At 43.8% G+C, this 20,205-nt stretch overlaps 1 protein-coding gene across 2 annotated transcripts in view; it reads left to right on the forward strand.

Moving 5' to 3' along the window:
* The window catches only part of uhrf1bp1l (UHRF1 binding protein 1-like), a 62,288-nt gene that overhangs the window by 29,957 nt on the left and 12,126 nt on the right, over positions 1 to 20,205 (forward strand). Inside the window, exons 3-19 of one of the 2 annotated variants that reach the window (XM_034673372.1) lie at positions 469 to 507; positions 1,685 to 1,776; positions 3,758 to 3,947; positions 4,037 to 4,177; positions 4,752 to 4,919; positions 5,600 to 5,780; positions 5,979 to 6,062; positions 6,960 to 7,121; positions 7,244 to 7,393; positions 7,574 to 7,689; positions 7,805 to 7,946; positions 9,238 to 9,431; positions 9,659 to 10,396; positions 10,553 to 11,235; positions 15,339 to 15,487; positions 17,304 to 17,461; positions 17,611 to 17,761. In XM_034673372.1, the coding sequence (XP_034529263.1) occupies positions 469 to 507; positions 1,685 to 1,776; positions 3,758 to 3,947; positions 4,037 to 4,177; positions 4,752 to 4,919; positions 5,600 to 5,780; positions 5,979 to 6,062; positions 6,960 to 7,121; positions 7,244 to 7,393; positions 7,574 to 7,689; positions 7,805 to 7,946; positions 9,238 to 9,431; positions 9,659 to 10,396; positions 10,553 to 11,235; positions 15,339 to 15,487; positions 17,304 to 17,461; positions 17,611 to 17,761 (3,538 nt within the window). The remainder of the gene's footprint in view (positions 1 to 468; positions 508 to 1,684; positions 1,777 to 3,757; positions 3,948 to 4,036; positions 4,178 to 4,751; positions 4,920 to 5,599; positions 5,781 to 5,978; positions 6,063 to 6,959; positions 7,122 to 7,243; positions 7,394 to 7,573; positions 7,690 to 7,804; positions 7,947 to 9,237; positions 9,432 to 9,658; positions 10,397 to 10,552; positions 11,236 to 15,338; positions 15,488 to 17,303; positions 17,462 to 17,610; positions 17,762 to 20,205) is intronic. The other variant, XM_034673373.1, reaches the window with a different exon arrangement.

Below are 20,205 nucleotides of genomic sequence, written 5' to 3' on the forward strand. Positions count from 1 at the left end.
ATTGTCATTGTGTTGAATTTCGGTATTATTATTGTTGTAATTATAATAATAATGATAATTATTGTAATTATCATTAAGTTTCTGTTTGTTTGTTTTTGTATTAATTATTTATAATTATTCTTTTTTGATTTATTATTTTGTTTTTATTTTGTTGTTATTATATAAGAATGTAATTGTCTTTATTTTTATTGTTACATGACATTGTTAATTACAAGTGTTCATCACAATTGTCAAATTCTGTTCATATTAAAAAAAAAAGATAAAAAGAACAGTTGGTGAACGAGGCCCATCACATCTCAGCTATCTGTCTCCCTCTCTTCACTTCATTTAATTCTGTACAGTTCGGTTGCCTTTACTCAGTTAGCCTTTTAACTCAGCTTCACATTTCATGTTAGTTAAAAAAGTCATGTATTGGTTTGAAGATTATGAGGCTGCAAAGCTAACCTGCTGTCCTGTATTCATTCACAGATACCATGGACCAAGTTGAAGACTCACCCGATCTCTTTGGTGAGTTTTATCCACCACACATTCTGCTCACATGATGCAAAAGATGATTACTTCAGTCATAAAGATTACCTTTCAAAATCAATGTGGGAAAAAAACAACATAACAAAACAGTGCGGATCAAACGCCCACCACAATGACTGACACAGTTTGTTACAAGATGAACAGGAAGCTATGACTTTCTGCAGCTGCAACACCGCCACATTATCTGGGTTATCTGCATCCAAGGTGTGCTAGAAAGACACCACAGTCTGGCTTTTTACATTCAGCAACACCACCGAGTTGGACTGCCCATGTTTTTAGTAAGGCTCAAGTAGAGGACTCCCTTGGAAAAGAGATCTTTGATCTCAATGAGACCAACCTGGTTAAATAAAGGTTTAATAAATAAATACATAAAAAAAAAACCTGTTAGATATTAGAGGATCCTATGAAAAATATAGTATAAAAATGAAATCAAGGTTTTAAAAAAATGAAGGCATGAAAATATCTGATGGGGCACGTGCCATAGAAGTTGAGGGACACTCATTTGATTGACATCAACGTGAAATAGGGAGATTATCAGGAGAAAATAAAAACTACAGTGGTACACTCGCCTAAATCCAGAGTGTTGGCAGGTCTGGAAGTAGTCCACCCCTCTTGCTATGGTTGTGAAGATGGAGGGGTTGTAGTCTCTGCCAGTGTTGTTAGGATTCAGTGTTGTGCTCAAACAGACTAACTAGGCTCCCTAAAGCAGCCTTGAAAGACATCGTTTACAAGCTTGCAAATGTGGCGTTTGGGAGTTTCTCCTGCAGTGCCTTTTTACAGCATGAAAACTAGGTTCTGCTGACATCTGTGTCATAGCAGCGAGCTAATGCGTCATGGCTGCAACCTTGCTGAGTGGGGCGCAGGTGTCAGGCTGAGTGACTTACTCGTGGTCCCAGTCCCCTTGTGGCTGAAATTCCCAGTTCACATGCTACGTGAAAGCAGAAACAACCAGAGGAGCACTCTTTGTTTCCACAACAGAAGACACTGAGTAGCTGGAGTGTAAAATAGGTGATAGAAGTAGAAAATAGCTTACAAAAACAAGTCTGACAACATCCCTGTGAAGAAACGTGTCGAGCTACACCTCCAGACGAAGCCACATACCTGCTGTCACAGAACCAAAAGTAGTCCTCATGTTCCGTCTTTGATTGAATTGCAGACCCTGGATAAAGTGGTGATGGAGATGAGTACCTGCGATGAGCCACGTCCCCCCAATGGCCCGTCTCCCATAGCAACAGCATCAGGGCAAAGGTAAATGCTGCAGTCGAATGTTTCCCATTTGTTTCATCTCCAATACCAGCATCTGGCTGATTCAGCTCTTCAGCACTCAGATGGAAATAATTGGGCTAACACAAGTTTACAAAGTTAGAGATTTATTTTAAGAGTTTCTTTAATGAATGTGTCATGTTTTAGCTCTTTTATGACACTGTTACTGTGTTTCTTAGTATTATGTGAAGACTACTTCGTGCTGAATTCACAATACCTTACTGCCTGACTAACTGCAAGATTAATCTAATCATTCAGACAGTTAAGAAATAGCAAATTGCACAAAATCAACAGATTTAAGAGGGAAGAGGAGCAACACAAGGGATGCTCATCAAGCAAACTTGCAAAATAACTCTTTCCATCTGAGTGTAGGTGAGACTTTAGACTTAGACTTTAGACTTCCCCTTGGGGAAATTCTTTTCCACAGCACCTTTCTGCATCTCCACAGACATAGACAAACACAAGAAAATACACTGTAGGCTCAACAAACTGTCCACAAAGACATCAACACTCAGACAGAGTTATACAATTCAGTGAGGCCTTTTGTTCAGGCTCGCTATAACAGCAGGGATCATGCTCTTGCCGAGGCGAGCGCTTCTGCACCTCTGTACCTGCATCCTGAGGGGAGTGGGATGAGGTAGGTGTTTAGTGGATGTGTGATGTCCTGTTGTATTGAGGTTGCGATGCGTATGATGGCCCTGTGGTTTAAGTCTGTGAGGTTTGGTGTAGGTGAGGTCAATCAACTACTGCTGGTGAGGCTAGGAGCAGCATCTGTAGGAGCAGAGAGGAAGGAGAGAACACACAAACACCATTACATGAAACATCTGGAAAGAAACTGCAAGTTGAGGATTCTTGCTACATAACTTTTCTTTGTTTGTTTCCCTAAAGGGAGCACATATGAAAAAAGTATGCAAACCACTGTCTCAATCAATCAATCTATCTATCTATCTATCTATCTATCTATCTATCTATCTATCTATCTATCTATCTATCTATCTATCTATCTATCTATCTATCTATCTATCTATCTATCTATCTATCTATCTATCTATCTATCTATCTATCTATCTATCTATCTATCTATCTATCTATCTATCTATCTATCTTGCCAAATCACAACAAATGTTATCTCAAGACGCTTTTACAAACATAGCAGGTCTAGACCACTCTATGTTGTCAGACACAGAGACCCAACACCAAGACAGGATAAGACTCTTACCCCACCTTAATCCACCATGAGCATTGCAGCTTGCAGTATTTAGCTAGTTACAGCGGCAAAGGAAAAACTTCCTTTAAACAGGCAGAAACCTCGAGCAGAACCAGACTCATGTTAGACAGCCATCATGCCTCGACCGAGTTGGGTCTTGAAAGAGGGATAGAGAATAATAAGAGATAGAGGAAGAGGTGATAGTGATGAGACGAGTAGTAGTATCTGTTGCCGCTGGGGTCCAGCACGTCCACAGCAGCAGGTCGTCTACGACAGCTCAGAGGGACCTATGAGACAAGGGAGCTCAGGGACTCCAGAAAGGTCTATGGTTAGTAACTTTCATTGGGACAGGTAGAGTTAAAGTAAGTGATGGGGGGATTGGGGGGAAGGGGGTGAGATAGGATCCCAGTGTGTCAGTGCGCCAGTTCCCCCCGCCAGTCTAAGCCTTTAGCAGCACAACTAAGAGCTGGTCCAAGCCTGAGCCAGCTCTAACTATAAGCTTCATCAAAAAGGAAAGTTTGAGGCCTAATCTTAAAAGTAGAGAGTGTGTCAGCCTCCCTGACCCTCACTGACAATCACAGCCTCCCTTCAGGTTCCTTATCATAATATTTGAGCTTGTAATCATACTCAAACAAAATATGCCCACACCCAATCCCAGTGCTCCAAACATGGACCAGAGATAACTTACTGCTTTCACCCTGTCGCACAACTAATCACCATGTTTACTTTTTCATGCTCGTGTCCATCTGTCGCATGCAGCGAGTACGGCTTTGCAGAGAAGGTGGTCGAGGGGATGACACTGTCCATCAACTCCATCGTCATTAGGATTAGCGCCAAGGCCTTCAACGCCTCCTTTGAGCTCTCGCAGCTGCAGGTCTACAGCGTCAACACCAGCTGGAGCCTGAGCGACCTGCGCTTCACCCGCATCCAGGACCCTCAGAGGGGAGAGGTCAGTGTGTCCTTCAGCTTTGCATTCAAGTGCATTATCAATTCGGCGTCAGATTCATCGCCACACTGTGTTGTCTCATCTGTTCCCAGATTCTAACGTTCAAGGAGATCAGCTGGCAGATGATCCGCATCGAGGCCGACGCCATACAGAGCGCCGAGCACGAGATGCTGAGCGCCCCGATTCGCCTCATCACGAACCAGTCCAAGATCAGAGTCACACTGAAGAGACGGGTCAGCGACAAACACACACACAAACACCAATCGAATCAGTCGCTTTATGAAATCTGATGAAGCAGACTTAAAATTCAAGCTACTCTGAGCAGCAGCCGCATGTCTGCTGAACAATAAACCTTCTGTGCTGCCTCGCAGGCCGCAGGGCCAGCAGAAGCAATTCATCAAACGGGGGAGTGTGCAGTGAGGCAAAAAACAGTACCCTGGTCTGTTTTGGATTGTATAGATTTATTATAATGCTGCATGCATCAGACAAAGACCTCTGTGTGAGTGTAATTAACCCCTTTTGTGAAGAAGGAGTGCTGAATAGAGCTTCCAAAAACTTCTCCAGAAAACGCTGTCAATGCAAGTTAAGGTCAAATAGCAAAAAAGGAAAAACTGTTTGTATTTAACCCTACAGAGAGCATGGGGTGTGTACTTCAAGTGATTTTTTTACAGTCAGGAAAAAGCAGTTTTCAGCATTAAACACAATAAGAGAATTGACCTACAAGTATCGTGTTACATTACCGGGAGCTCTCAGGCTACCTCCACCTGCATAATACATGCTCATACCCAACCACTCTGTCTGACACAGATTAAGGACTGCAACGTGGTGGCCTCCAAGCTGATCCTGATCCTGGACGACCTGCTCTGGGTGCTGACCGACTCCCAGCTCAAAGCCATGGTGCAGTACGCCAAGTCTCTGAGCGAGGCCATGGAGAAGTCGGCGCAGCAGAGGAAGAGCATGGCCACGGAAGACCAGGTGCACAAAGAACAGACCTCGAGCACATTTAGAGGACGAAATACACATTTCCTCAACTTCTTGATTCCATTCCATTTGTCTGTCCTCATTTCTCCTCCTCCACTCCTCGCCTCTCTGTGCCCTCATTTCACCCTCTGTGGGTGCACCCTGTCACGGTCTGATAGTTAGTCCTTGTGTCCATGGAAATCATGTCTGCCCCTCTCTGTGTCACTCTGTTTATGCCATATGGCGTCTATCTGCCTCCACCATCTCTGTCTCTCTCTGCTGCCGCCAGTTTCTATCATCTGTATTATTTTATTTCACTTTTCAAACACTCAGAAAATGTACAGCCACTCATCACCCACACAAGTCAACACGAATTCCCCCTCAGTCTAGTATGTTTGCTGTAGTTTGAGCTCACACGCCATCTGCTGGAAGATTTGGGAACTGCATGATCCAGCTGGTCATTGAACACAAGGTTTAAAACTCTGATTTCAAAAGGAAACCAAAAAAATGCACAAATGAAAGAAGTGACAGAAATATAAGAATAAATATTAAAGAAAGACAGATCTGGAAAAATCAAAACAAACACAAGTCACAAGCATCAAATACACAATAGCACCTACAGTGACCGACTTCACCCAACTTCAACTCTATTAATACTTCCCACTTCTTTCTGTGTGTGTATTTCTGTCGACCAGGTGTCGTCAGCCCCCCCCTCAGCCCAGCAGGTGCGCACCCAGCAGGCATCCACAGCAGCAGACCAGAGTGCCACGATGGCCAAGCTGTTCAGCGCCTATGACGTGTGTGAGACGTCCCACCACCTCCAGATCACGCACCTCGACCTGCACATCTGCGACGACATCCATGCCAAGGACAAAGGTGGCACAGATTTACTCTACATTTATCACATGCCTGTATATTACACAGGCACCGTGTTTTTTCTTGGTTGTGATAAAAGAAGGGTCTCTTTTTCTTCTGTCTGTTCATTTTTCTTTGGGTTTTTTAAGGTAACAGTGAGAGGAACACAATCATTTTGCGCAAATTGACTGTGTTTCTGTCTCTCTTATCTCTGTGCAGTGATCAACAAGAGGATAACAGGTGGAGCCATGCAGCTTTCCTTCAGCTCCATCACTCTGGACTACTATCCTTTCCACAGAGCAGGTTTGTATACTGCAGTAATCTCAATGCTGCCATAAGCACAAGTTTCAGTTTCTGATTTTCCTCCATCTTCCAAACTCTCTACTTCAGTCATTTTATGTTTCATGCTTGCTGCTTGTTATTGCCATTTAGATATACCAAGACAATCTGCAGAGTCCCTCTCTACTTTCAAAAGACAGCTAAAGACCCAGCTCTTTAGGAAGCACTATGCACTTAGCTGGACTGTTCTCCACTGTTGTCCCCAGTGGCAGATCATGTCTTCCAGCTACAGTTGACTCACACTGTCCTGCTCTACTCTGGGAATCTGTGTTCAGGTCTTGAGTGACCCAGCACTTGGTACTTTGGTCATTATTGTGGTGAGGTTAATTGTTGATGATGATAATGGAAGGTCTTAAATGGTTTGGTTGCTTCATTGTAGATGTTCCTTATTTTATTAAAAAAAAACAAAAAACGCCTTACTTACTTTTGTGCATTGTCTTTACTGTTTGGCAGTACCTGCATCCAAATGGACTCGAAGCACTTTGTTACTCTTACTGATCTTGTTTCCTCTTGTCTAGATCTTTGCTTGTGTTGTTCTTGTTCTAGTATGTACGTCACTTTGGATAAAAGCGTCTGCTAAATGACATTGTAACGTTGTAACATTGTAACAATCTGCAAATGTTAGGTAGTTATTTTAAGGCAATTAGACACCTCAACTTTCCTTGCATTTTAAATAAATTGCACCAAATGATCTTAAAGGAGAGGGAGGTATAAATTGGGAATGTTACGTGGCGTTTAAAGGTTAAAAGAACTTTAATAAAGATACAAATGTGGAGAATAAAGTGCATTGTTTGGCTACATCATCAAAACATTTCACATCAATCAAATTCTAAATGTTCCTCTTTTCTGTGTCTCCTTCAGGTGACAGTTGTGTTCACTGGATGCACTACAGCGAGGCCACAAAGACGAGGGAGGGCTGGGCTCGGAGTCTGCTCGATGAGTTTAAATCCAACGTGGAAATGTTAAAGAGCACAGTCCGTGACCAGCAGGGTCCGGCCCCTGCCAACACTTCCCCTCAACACAGTAAGTAATCACACACAGATGTATATTACAAAGTGAGGTGTAAAGTAATTTAATCTAGGTGTTGTTGTATCTCCTGGCACGCACACGCAGCACATCATCCATGTGGGTTTTCTGTCCTCCAGTGTCCCTTAGGGACGATCTGTATGGGCCTCTAGGAAGTCAGGAGAGATCAGGAGGAGAAGGAGTAGGGCTTAGGGAGGCAGAGGGAGGACTTCTAGAGTGGAGCTCACACACACAGCCTCCAGCCCAGTGCTGCTGGTGCCTAGAGCCAGGTACCACGGTGTGTGTGCGCACAGCTGGGTGCGGTGATACACACCTTTTTTGCAAGGCAGAGAGGCTCCTCATCGTAGAACTGAGCGCTCCCTCTGTTTATCCCCCTTCCTCTTCACTCTGTTTCATTTTGTTCCCCTCTTTCTCTGCATCCTTCTTTTCCTTTCTGTCTTTCTCTGCAGGTAAGATAAACACCTCCTCCAGCGCCGCCTTCAGTCCTCCTCCCACGCAAAGCCCCAAGACCCAGCTCATGTCCAGCTCTGTGGTTCTGAGGATGGCTGACTTCAGCATCTACCAGGTCTCTATAGGATGCACTCTGCCTTACAAACCTTCAGACGTGGACTCACTGAGACTACGTGCATCCTCACTGCCAGCTTTAAGTGATACTCTCTGTGTCTGTCTGTGTTTTGCAGGTGTCAACAGCAGACCAGCGTCGCTCCAGCCCTAAAACCATGATCTCCTGCAATAAGAAGTCCTTGTACCTCCCCCCTGAGATGCCAGCCATTCATGTGGAGTTCACAGAGTACTACTTCCCTGATGGCAAAGACTACCCCAGTGAGACTTCAGCCTCTTTTATTTACACTTGTATAAGAGTAGCATCTCGTTTAAAAACATTAAACCTCTCCAGGAGGTCATGAGGTGTGTAAGTGGCTGTTTGTACACCAGGTTCTGTTTGGCAGACCTCTCCTCTCTGTTGGATCCATGCTGCTGAGTAATTCATCTGTGAGGAACTCATTGACTGCAGTGTGGCTGAGAAGGCATTGATTTTTTCTGAATCACGCCCCGTACTCTGAATGAGGAATCACCCAATTAATTCATGTTATCGCTCTCTCGCTATTAAGAAACATTTTTCAAACAGAAGCCTTTTCTTTTCTAGCAAGTGGAGGAAAAGGTTTTTCAATATGTGATTTCTCTAATGTGTCACCGTCGCTTCTAGGGGTGGGAATTGATACGATTTTATTCTGCTTATCAATCCAATCCCTTATCAATTCTCCAAACGATTCCTGAGTATTTTTTTGAGGGAAAAAAAAAAGTAGTTCTACACAGTCTTCCACACCAAAAGGAACCATTTTATTTTTTCCAAAATTATGTCTGCACAAGACTGAACATGAACATATTCAACTTGAACATACTGAACAATAGGTTGATCTCATTCTCGTCCGCGTGAGTCCGGACGTGGGCCCTCGAGCCTGGATGAAAAGACTTTGAATTTGGAGAGGAAAAACGCTTTTCCTCCAGGGGTCATCGCGGAGGTGTTTTACCCGCTCTCGGTGCCTCATTTTCGGTCACGTGAGTCCAGACGTGGCCCCTGGAGCCTGGAGGAAAATACTTAAAATTTTTCCTCGTTGTTGAAGGAGTTCTATGTCACAGAGTGTGTGAGGTAATGCAACGTACCGCGACGTGACATGACGTTGTGCTGGGAAATTATCGTTAAGAAGAATAAATAACACAAGGCGGCTGTGGCTCAGTGGGTAGAGGCAGTTGTCTATCAATCGGAAGGTTGCCGGTTCGATCCCAGCTCCGGCAGTCACATGCCGAAGTGTCCTTGAGCAAGACACTGAACCCCAAATTGCTCCCTCTGTTGTTCAGAGGTGTGTGAATGTGAACGAATGAGATTAGCCAACACTGATGGTCCCTCACTGTAGAAGCCTCTACCATCAGTGAGTGAATGAGTATGAATGGGTGAATGTGACAAGCAGTGTAAAAGCACTTTGAGTGGTCAGAAAGACTAGAAAAGCGCTATATAAGTACAAGTCCATTTACCATTTGAGGTGTACAATTCCAAGTCGGATCCGGTTTCCGATTCCCACCCCTAATCGCTTCTCTCCCCTACTTTCTCCTCCAGTCCCGTGTCCTAACCTCTACGCCCAGCTGAATGCCTTGCAGCTGGTCCTGGACCCTCGCAGCCTGATTTGGATCAACCTGTTTGCCCTCGACCTCAGGCAGAGTCTGGAGCAGTTCATGGAGATCTACAAGCTCAGCGACTCCCAGAAACCAGAAGAGCACGTGGATGTTAAAGTGGACGGCCTCATGCTCAAGGTAAGGAGGGATGCAGAGACGATGACTCATAAACTTAACTTTAGATATGTAGCATCCTGTCGGTATCGCTGATATAATGAGCTTGATTTTCACCCACTTATTCGTCTTTCAACACACGAGCATTGCATTCCTGTAACTGTTTGAATTGGTTTAAGAGTGGTTATGCTCTCTTGAGGTGTAGGATGTTCTCTCTGGTGCTGATGCAGATTTTTTGTGTCCACATCCAGCTGGTGATTCCCACCGATCGAGACGCCTCCTCTCCTCCCGATCTGCCTCGATCCATCTCCGTGCAGACTTCAGAAATGGTCGCCACAAACACCCGACACCCGTCTAACTGCACCCGCTCCCACCTCGAGGCGCTGCTGCAGGCCTTCGAGGAGGAACCCTTCTACTCTCCTTCTTACTCCTCATTCCCTCGCTCCTCCTCGTCCTCCCCCCTCCTGCATCCCGTCTTCCAGCGCCACGCACACGAACAAGACACCAAGCTCCACGAAATCTACCGAGGCCTGACAGTGCCGACGTTGGGCACGGACGCGCTCAAGATGCCAGCCGCATCAGACTTTTGGGCGCTGCACTTCGCCCAGTTTTGGGTGGACTATGAAGGCACCCGTGGAGGCAAAGGGCGGCCACAGCCCTTCGTGGACTCCTTTCCTCTCACAGTGTGGGCGTGTCAGCCCGCTAAGATTGTCCAGCACCAGGAGAGGCTGAGAGGTGCGGCCGGATCGGGTATGTCACGGAGCACGTCTGGTGAGGCTGTGGCACGCCTGCAGAGGAAACGGTTACTGAAGGAGTATTACAGCAGTGATGGTTCTCAGAGCAACGACGCCACGCAGCCTGCCAGTAATGGACTCCATAAACCACACTCGCTGGACAGTCTGCCTTCCTCCTCCTCGTCTCTGTCATCTTCTAGTAAAAGTGCTAATGTGCAAATTCTGGTGCACGTGCAGAAGCATTTAAGTGCTCAGGTACGTTTTTTAATACTGATACTTTGATCTGGTTCAGTACTTCTTGACTAGTGTACGTCTACAAAACCACATAATGGACCCAGTACTGAAACATAAAGATGCTGCATGATAGGTTTATTTACAACATGCATGGTAATCGTCTCTGACTTTGTCCAGGTGAGCCACCGGCAGTACGTGTTCCTGATGCAGCTCCAGCGCAGCATCAAAGCCCTGCAGCAGACCCTGCAGCAGGATCACGAGTCGATGGGCTCCAAGAGGGACCGCAAAGATCCCTCCCAGCGTTCTGAAGACCACCAGCCCTTCACCGCCTGCCTGGGCCTCCTGCTGAAAAGCGCAGAGGTGTCCCTCCTCCTGAAGCCCGTCTCCCAACCAGAGGGTTCAGGGTCCCCTATGGGCTCTGAGCTGTCTCCCTCGGAGAGCCGCGGCACTCTGGAGCCTGGGAGCGACGCAGGAGAGGGCGCGGAGAAGAGCGAGAGGGGGAGCGAAGGGGTTGGATCAGGGTCCGAAGGGGGAGCAGCCAAAACTGCGTGCAACGCCGTAGACCAGCTGCTTTGCGGCGATGGCTCGGAGGGACCTGCTCCGCTCGTCCCCTCGGCTACCTCGGCTACACGTGCAGAGTTAAATCACAGAGGTTCACTGGATGATAGGACTACAGCTAAGAGCTCTGGGAGGAGGAGTTCAGAGGAAGGGGGGGAAATGGTTCTTGAAGGGTTGGCTGGGGGTGAGGATGGAGTAGACTCTAAAACGGGGACAGGGGACCCTATGCTGGACCCGCTCAGCTGCAAAGACTGGAGCGACAAAGACGCTGCATCCGGCAAGATGCCTCAGTCCATATCCAGGTACTCTCTTCTTTTTTACCACACCATCATCTTTACTGACGTACAACATGACCGGACAGAATCAATGTTCCTCTGCTGCCGCACACTTAAAGCTCCTTTGTGGAGTTTCTAGCTGGTAATAAGTCAAGTCAACTTTATTTATACAGCACATTTAAAAACAAAGTGCTTTACAAGGTAAAAAGTAAAAAGTACATGAAGACAACAATAAAAAACACAACATATCAGGATATTATTGTCCTCTTCACGAGGAGATGGCCAAAGAGTAGAGATGGGTCTTCAACAAAAATTTAAAACATTCAACAGTGGGAGCCTCTGCTGCAAAGGCTCGGTCTCCCCGGGTTTTAAGGCGACTTTTAGGCACATCCAGGAGCAGCTGGTTTGTTGACCTCAGTGCTCGAGCTGGATTATGAACATGGAGAAGATCAGCCAAGTAGGATGGTGCCAATCCATTTAGGGCCTTGTAAGTCAAAAGTGCAGTTTTAAAATCAATCCTGTGACTGACTGGGAGCCAGTAGAGAGCATGCAGCACAGGTGTGATGTGCTCCCTCTTTTTCCTTTCAGTCAGGAGGCGAGCAGCAGCATTTTGAACAAGCTGCAGGCGCTGAATAGACGACATGTCTATGTCCACATACAAGGAGTTACAATAGTCAAGCCTCGAAGTAATAAAGGCATGTACAACTCTCTCTAAATCCTTGGGAGGGAGATGGGCCTTGACCTTAACCTTGGCTAAAAGTCTCAGCTGGAAGAAGCTGGACTTTACAACAGTAGATATTTGTTTTTCAAATTTAAAGGGGCTGTCAAAATAAACACCAAGGCTCTTTACAGAGGAACGAATATTTGCTGCGAGAGGGCCTAGAGTTCTCCCATCGAACTTGGGGTGTCCAAACACACCCCAAGACCTCAGTCTTTTTCTCATTAAGGTGCAGAAAGTTTAGTCTCAGCCATAACTTCACGTCTTTCAAACAGTTGAACAAGGACTAACATGACTTACACAGCAAAACAAATCAATCAAAGTGTACCACGTTGGACATTTAAAGTGAAGAAGGATGAGATCTTTTGCATCAGAAACACAACAAAGAGATCAGTTAACGTAAATCCAAGAATTCCTTACAGGAGCTTTAAGTCAGGAACACAAAGAGTTCACAGGATTTAGGCAGTTAAGATTTGAAGAGTTGCGAGTATTTAAGCAGAGTTGAAGTTGAGTCTCCTAACCTCTAGTCAGAGTCCAAGTCTGGATTCCTCAATGTTCAAGTCTGTGTGGCCACAAATGAAGAGTCATTACCTGAGTCTGAGTCGAGTCATCGTTATTAGCTTTACTATCATTTGACTGACTGTGTGAGAACTTTTGGATTTCATACATTAAAGGTGACATATCACGCTTTTTTCATCAATATATATTGGTCTAAGAGGTCCCCAAAACATGTCTTTAAAGTTTATGCTCAAAAAAACACTTTGAAATCAGATTTTGGCATGCCTGAAAAGCCCTCTTCTTCAGTCCTCCTCAGAACACTCTGTTTTCTCTCTGACCACGCCCCCTCAGGAAGTGGATGTGCCTCGGCTGTCCAGCACGTTGATCTAATGTTTACATGTTGGCTGAATATACACGGCTGCTCAGAGATCACGTTACTTCAACCCTCTGAATCTGATCCAGAATCGGATCCTGACAGAGAGGCGCCTGTAGCAGGACCTTTCTGAAGGATTGGTCACAGATTCTGTGTTTCTTGTTGTTTTATTTATCAGTATGTAGACGTGTGTCTTGGTACACAGCTACGAACATGTAGCTATGTGGCTATGCTAACTAGCGCTAGCACTTCTCCATGATAAATAAAAATCATCCACTAGATCTTCAAATCTGCAGACGTGGGGAGTAAAACCGACCTCTGCCAGAAAGGCAGCAGGACCTTTTATGAAGGATGGGTCACAGATTCTGTGTTTCTTGTTGTTTTATTTGTCAGTATGTCGACTTGTGTCTTGGTACACAGCTACAGCTACAGCTATGAACATGTAGCTATGTGGCTATGCTAACTAGCGCTAGCACTTATCCATGATAAATAAAAATCCTCCACTAGATCTTCAAATCTGCAGACGTGGGGAGTAAAACCGACCTTTGTGTTTATTAAGACAGCCTACAACTAGCATGCCTCCCTCCTAAGCTCCTAGTTAGCACACATTTGTGCAGGTAATGAAAAACGGGGGAGGGATTCAGTATTATTTTATACAGTCTATGGGCTGAACAAGCTCCAAGCTCTGACTCCGTGACAGACCGGATATTGTTGTTACGTAACAAAAACACGGAAGTCTGAAACGGCTCGTTTCACACACATTTAAGGTGAAAGGTGTAGAAATCAAAACAGGGGCAGAATGGATTTTTTTCATCCTCGGGGGGTTTGTAGACATGCCAGGGAAACATATTTCAGGTAAAGAACCATTGAAAAGTCCATTTTGTATGATATGTCACCTTTATTATTAGATTCTGACTGATCTGTCTGCGCGTCTTAAGATTTAACTTATCGATGAAGTCACAGCCTTGTCCGTCATCCATCAATGTGGCAATGAGGCATCCATTCTGCTGTTGCAGGATCACTGCAGGCGTCTGATCACTCAAATTCTGATTCCTAGCAGGTGAGCTGCAGGTATTTTTAGAGTTTATCAAACATCACTGACCCGGTCACCAACGCCACAATTAACTCGCCAACTGTAATGTAATCAACAGTACAAGTAGGCTAAGTTAGCATCACACCTGGATGGATGTCTATTATAAGTCTGAGGTTGACCCTGTCTTCTCCTCGATGATTCTTTGACACATCCAGCACGTTGTTGTGACTGCTCTCGCTTGCATTTGCTGCAAAATCTTTGAGGCCTCCTGGCAGGAACTTGCTCTTAAACTCCCTGCTGTACCTCACTCATAAACTCGATAAATTATTAGTGCCTTACATAAAAAGAAAAAGAAATCAATGACACAATCTTTATGAATAAATAAGTTCCGTCTACTCGAGCACAAGTCGAGTCAGGTTTTTTTTCTTGCTGTGCTTCACATTAAATTAATCTATAAATGAGTCTCACGCTCTCTTTCTCTGATTGAATCTGTCTCCTCCTGAACACAAGAGCAGTGTGTCCACCCCCTCATCATTGTCTGTCAGTGTCACTGTTCACTCGTCTGAACCAACACGTGTGTGTCTTTAACATTCCATTACTAAGCTGCCACTTCTTTCTTTTCCTCTTGTCCTCCATCTTTTCTCTGTCAGCGCTTCACTTTCTCGTCATTTGATAACACTTCCTTTTCTGCCTCCTGACCTCAGCTTTGACCCATGCGAGGTGTGTGTGTGTGTGTGTGTGTGTGTGTGTGTGTGTGTGTGTGTGTGTGTGTGTGTGTGCGTGTGCGTGTGTGTGTGTTTTTTCTCTCTACCAAGGAAAGGAAGTTTGTCTGTGGTTTCTGATCTCCTCAGCTGCTCAAACTCCAGCAGATCCACCTCCCTTTATTCCATGTCCAACATGTAAGGCACTGGATCTGTGTCTCGCTGTATACCTGAGTGTATGTGTGACTGGCTCTTTAATTCTCAGTGGGAAAGTGTGTGTGTGTTGTTTGTGCATGTGTGCATGACTCTCCTGTCCCTGTGTGTCGTATACCCGTGTGTTAATGAGTCCTGTGTTTGTCGTCCACCTGTTGATCGTGAAAGATGAAAAGCTTCATCTTTGCGACACTTCCTCTTTTTTTTTTAAGTTTCAGCCTTGTGTTCTCCGTCTGTGTTTGGAGCCACTTTGATTTTGTCTGTTGTGATTTTTCGTGAGATCGTTTCTGGCGCTTGAGAGGGCGGCAAGCTCCGATCTGACACGACCTTAAACGACACCACACAAAGGAACAAAGCCATATTTAATTCATGAAACGTCGAGTAAGCGCTGTCAGTTCTCTGAGAGCGCAGCAATCCTGACATCAGAACAAAACTCAGCTCAGATAATACAAAATAAAAGCTGTATTTTCTCTTTAAGTTTAAAAAACAATCAGTACCAGCACATCAAATAACCTGCATGAATAGTGCTGACAAACCTGTCTTTACCTCTCTGCTCTTTAACATGTGACTCCATCTGGTACGTATGTGTTGTAGTGGTCGTCTGATGCGAGACCGCTCCCAGTCCAGCTTCTCTGTGTCCTACAAGAACATGAAGAAGAGCCCGTCCCTGCAGTCGCTGGACAACATCTCCATAGACAGCTACCTGATGGAGGACGGAGACACGTGCAGCCTGCTGGAGAGAGGTGCGGCAGTCTTTGATAACACATCTTCAATTCATGAAGACGGCTAAGTTAAGATATATTTGATCAGACTGGGTTTTATTAGATTGATTATAATAACAATAGCAATTTTATTTATAAAGCACATTTCATTCCCCGTAAGCTCAATGTGCTTTACATGGAGAGTTACAAACATAACAACATTTAAAAATAAATAAAAACAGAAAAACAATAGATACACCCAGCATACATCAGACACAGCAATCAAACAAACAGCAAGTGTTACACATGCAGCCAGTCTCATTAGTCATCATATCATTCAATACAATGCAAAACAGAATACAACGCAAGAGGTGAAAAAAAAAAAAGTATACATGTAAATTAAACAGAATGAAGTGGTGTAACAATAGACCAATAGATCATTTTTTAAGAGTTTTTTCAAAGATAAATAAATAAATAAAAATAAAATAATAAAAATGGATTAGTAAATAAAACAATTAACACGATAAATGAAACAAACAATAAATAATCAAATACATAATCAAATAAAATTGAAAACAGTTAATTCGTTGGGTAAAAACTAAAAATTATAATGAAATTGAATTAAAAACAGTTCAAACGATCGAGTCGTATAAAAGAAAGTCTGTAGAAATAGGTTTTAAGAAGAGATATAAAAGATGTCACTTACATACAGTCTAAAAGCAACATTAATCAGTGCACAAAAACAGAAACAAAATATCATTACAACAAATATTCATTTTCAATAATGCACTGATTTCAGGTCAACATATAGAGTAAGTTGTTATTGCACTCATCTGAGCAGTACAGCACAGTGTGGATACAAGCGTGCCGGATACGGCCCTGGTGGTGAGGCTTTCAGCAGTGTGACTGCCCCCTGGTGGCTGGCTGCAGTATAGGTCAAAAAATCTGTCAAACTTTAAAAAACAAATACACGTACGAATGTTTCTCACATCCGTATGCTGTGGTGATATGTAGTTAGTATTTGACTGCTTTGTGTCCAAGGCCTCTTTTTTCTGAAAAGTTTATTTTTCGTTAGTTATTAGAGTTTAAGAAACGGGGTTTTACTTCCGGGTTTCCTTTGATTCACAGCCGCCGTAGAACGAAACTTCAAAGGGCACACAGCGTCTTATGATGTCATGCTGTAGGGCGGAGCTTATTACAAAGGCTTCACAGGCTCTGGCTGCACAATGGCTGCGCCCAGGAGAGGGATTTTTTGGCTTCAGAACTGTACAACGGGAAGAGGCGGAGCAACGCTGTCCATTTTTATTTACAGTCTATGTGTGGATATGAGTTATAATGCAGTCTTCAAACTGTTGGAGTTGAGCTCAGGTCACCAAAACTACTGTTGTATCATGAGAGTAAATTACAACATACTTGTTAGAGATGGAATGTCATTTCAAACAAAGAGATTTCCCCCTCTAAAGTAATTTTAAAAGGAGGATGAGAAGCTCTTTCAAAAATGAATCCCAAAATAAAAAACCTTTTCTATTTTTAGAAACCATCAAATCTTCTGTTTCATTCACAAATGGTGCTGTCACTGCTCTAAAGCCTGTAGTGATCTCTGGTCTCTTTTTATAGAGGTTAATAATGAGAGAAAAGTCCTCTCAGGGCTTTAAGAATCAGCTCAAATATCACTACATCACATGTACTGGCATGTAAATGTATTGACCACCAGGTGGCAGCACTGTTCTGATATGTCAGTATTGCAGTGTTACAGCGAAGGTGTCTTCACCCTGCTTTATGAATTCCATGCAGTGTAATGATAAGGCAGACATAGTGATCATGAAGTAATGTTTGAATACTTGGATGTATCTTACAGATGACGTGTCCATGTCAGGCTTCAAGGATGCCATCAGCGAGCAAAGTGCCACTGAGAGCACCACCGAGGCTGTGATTGGTCCAGAACAGGAGGGAGGCGTGTCCCCGGACACCGTCAGCGCTACGTCTCAGAGCATCGATGATCCCACCAAAGACACAGTAAGAGAAACACTTTGAGAATGATAGAAAAAAAAAGGTTGGAAACAAAGTTTGAAGAAATGTAGTTCAAGTGTTTTAAGATTTTCTTTCTCTTTGGTTTTTAGTAGTTGATGTTACCAGCCCTGATTTCTCCCAATCCTCTCCTCCAGGTGTCGGTGCTGGTGCTGAAGGTGCGGTCAGTGTGTGTCGCCATGGAGGCGGAAGGCGAGAGCACCGCCGTGGCTCTGGAGGTGGGAAAGGTCACACCGAGCCAGCTGGGCAACGTCAGCCTCAGGCAGTACCTCAGCAACCGCAGCCTGGGTAAGAACCAGTCTGAGATCATGATTCACTTCATGTCATTTTGTCTTTTTAATTTGTGTATGACTGTCTGATTGAATCATGTTTCATGGTGTTATTAACATCACAAGTGCTGTGCAGTGTTTGACAACATTCACCTACACTCTGATCTGAAACTACAAACACAACAAAAAAGATCAAAAGTACTTTTTAGGTTTTTGGAGTCAGACAAGTTCACCACCTTACTGAAAAATGCGAAAGTATCCAAAGAACCCTTTTATAGTTGTCAAAATGAATAAACAGCATGATTTCTCAGTATATTGCAAACCATAAATTGGCCAAATATTAGATTTTAGAACAAGCCGCTCCTGTTTTCACTGTGAGTTGGTTGATTACATAAAACAAATCCACCAAAATAGACTTTTGTGGGCAGCAGCCTTTTTTCTTTTGTTCAAACTCATGCTTGAGGATGGAAGTGAAGGGGCATTTCTTATTATTGAAAGCTTAAAGTAGGGCAGAACAGCTTGTGAATGTAGATTCCAACAAAATCCAGACACATAAATATTTCTTTTTTTTCCTTCTGAGAATAAGTTTTGAGTAATCTGTTATCCTGTTTGGTCTTTTTTGACAGTAAAGAGTGAGAGGGAAGCAGAGGATGGTTAGAGAGGAAGGACGTGTGATAAAAGGTCTCAGAACAGATCTGAACCATCAGGATGCTCCACTCATGCTTACTCCTGTATTTTGCAAAGTGTCACTTGAACACAAGACAGGAAACTGTAACGTCAAGATGAGTAGGAAGCTGGTACTGGAAACTATTTATAGAACAACCTTTGATTTAAAAAGAAGCATTCTCAATCCAAGACACAGAGAAAAAAGACATGTCTCTAAAACACCTGTAGCCTGTTGCACCAGCTGTGTGTAAGTTGTGTCCTAAGTTTGGGTGTAAAGTCCATACTAAACCATACGTTGAAACTAGTTAGTTTGTAGCTTAAGTTGTGTCATTGTTTGGTTGCATCACAGAGACGTAAGGTTCATCTTAACTGGTAGACTGTCCAAACCAAGCGACAACCTCCGGTCTAAAAATATGAGTCCAATGCGGAAGTGCTAAAAGCTGCAGTTCATTGAGGATCCGCTTGAAGCTGGCTCCAGAAGTACCAGAAACCACATACACATGAATGGGAAAAAGAGGATCTTTACAGCAGAAATAAACATGTTTACAGCCTGGTACAATAGATGAGTGTAGTCTGGAGAGCTCATTTCTCGATCGGCACACGCTGTGAGGGCGGTGAATTTTTTTCTAATGCGGCAATTTTGACCTCCAATGAGAGGCACAGCTGCCTGCGGGAACACTGTGGCTGTTTCCGAAATCGCCTACTATACTAGCAGTACGTACTGATATGTCCAAAATTCAGTATGTAGTAAGTAGTATGTGAACAAGAGAAAAATCTGCAGTATGCCAAAACTCCCCGGATGTCTACAGATTCGGGAAAATATCTCAATGTGCATCGGACCAGTCTGCCTCGCGTACTGTTTCCCATAATGCACAGCGCTCGTTCTGCTTTTTCTTTTTCCTCATTTTTTGACGGGAGGAAATCCGTTTTTGGGTGCTGTGAAAGTTATCAAATTACATATAAACCACTTCCTAACTTCTTAAATCATAAATGGATGCTAAATAAGCATTTCATTTATCGGCTTCGCCGTTGTTTACTTCCGTTTTCCAAAACCGGAAATCCAGCGAAGTCTGGCTCAGCATGCTGCATGACAGATCAAACAGAACAGTCATACTACATACTAAATTCAAACGCAGTATGTTGTAGGCAATACCTACTGCCTACTACATTAGTAAGTAGTATGTAGCAGGCCGTTTCGGAAACAGCCTGTAGCTGTTGGCTAGGAGGCTCAAACTCCGCCTCTTTATGTCACACTGGCTCCACAGCAGCAATATGGCTGCCGCTGACGATTGGCCTCAAAACAGTGCTTCAGAAACAGATGGGTTACGTCCCGGATACTACGTCCATATTTTATACAGTCTATGGTCCAAACTAACCAAAACATTGTCGCAGATATGACGTTTACACTTTCGTGCCTAATCTTCTCAGAACTGACCAACAGCTGAAACAAACTTCTTCCAACTGCCGCTACAGTCGCAGAACAACAACAGAAGTTATGTAAACCTTGATAAAGTGTCATAGTAAGGTGATAACTATAGCCTAAAGCCTTAATCTATGGTGTGTGTATAATAACCGTAAAATCAAGTGGTAAAATTATCAACTACAACATATGTTAATATTCTAGAGATCAAATGTTGACCATCATATTTTTCCAAAGGAATTAATCTCTAGTGGATAACGTGTTGCCGATGTAATATAGCTGGAAGAACCCTCTGTATCTCCTCTTCCTCCAAATCATTCCACCTTTCAAAACGACGCACCATGTCAACCGGTACTCTATGGAGGATTTTACACCTA

Source organism: Notolabrus celidotus, chromosome 21 (assembly GCF_009762535.1).
Source record: "Notolabrus celidotus isolate fNotCel1 chromosome 21, fNotCel1.pri, whole genome shotgun sequence".
Classification (NCBI taxonomy): Eukaryota; Metazoa; Chordata; class Actinopteri; order Labriformes; family Labridae; genus Notolabrus; species Notolabrus celidotus.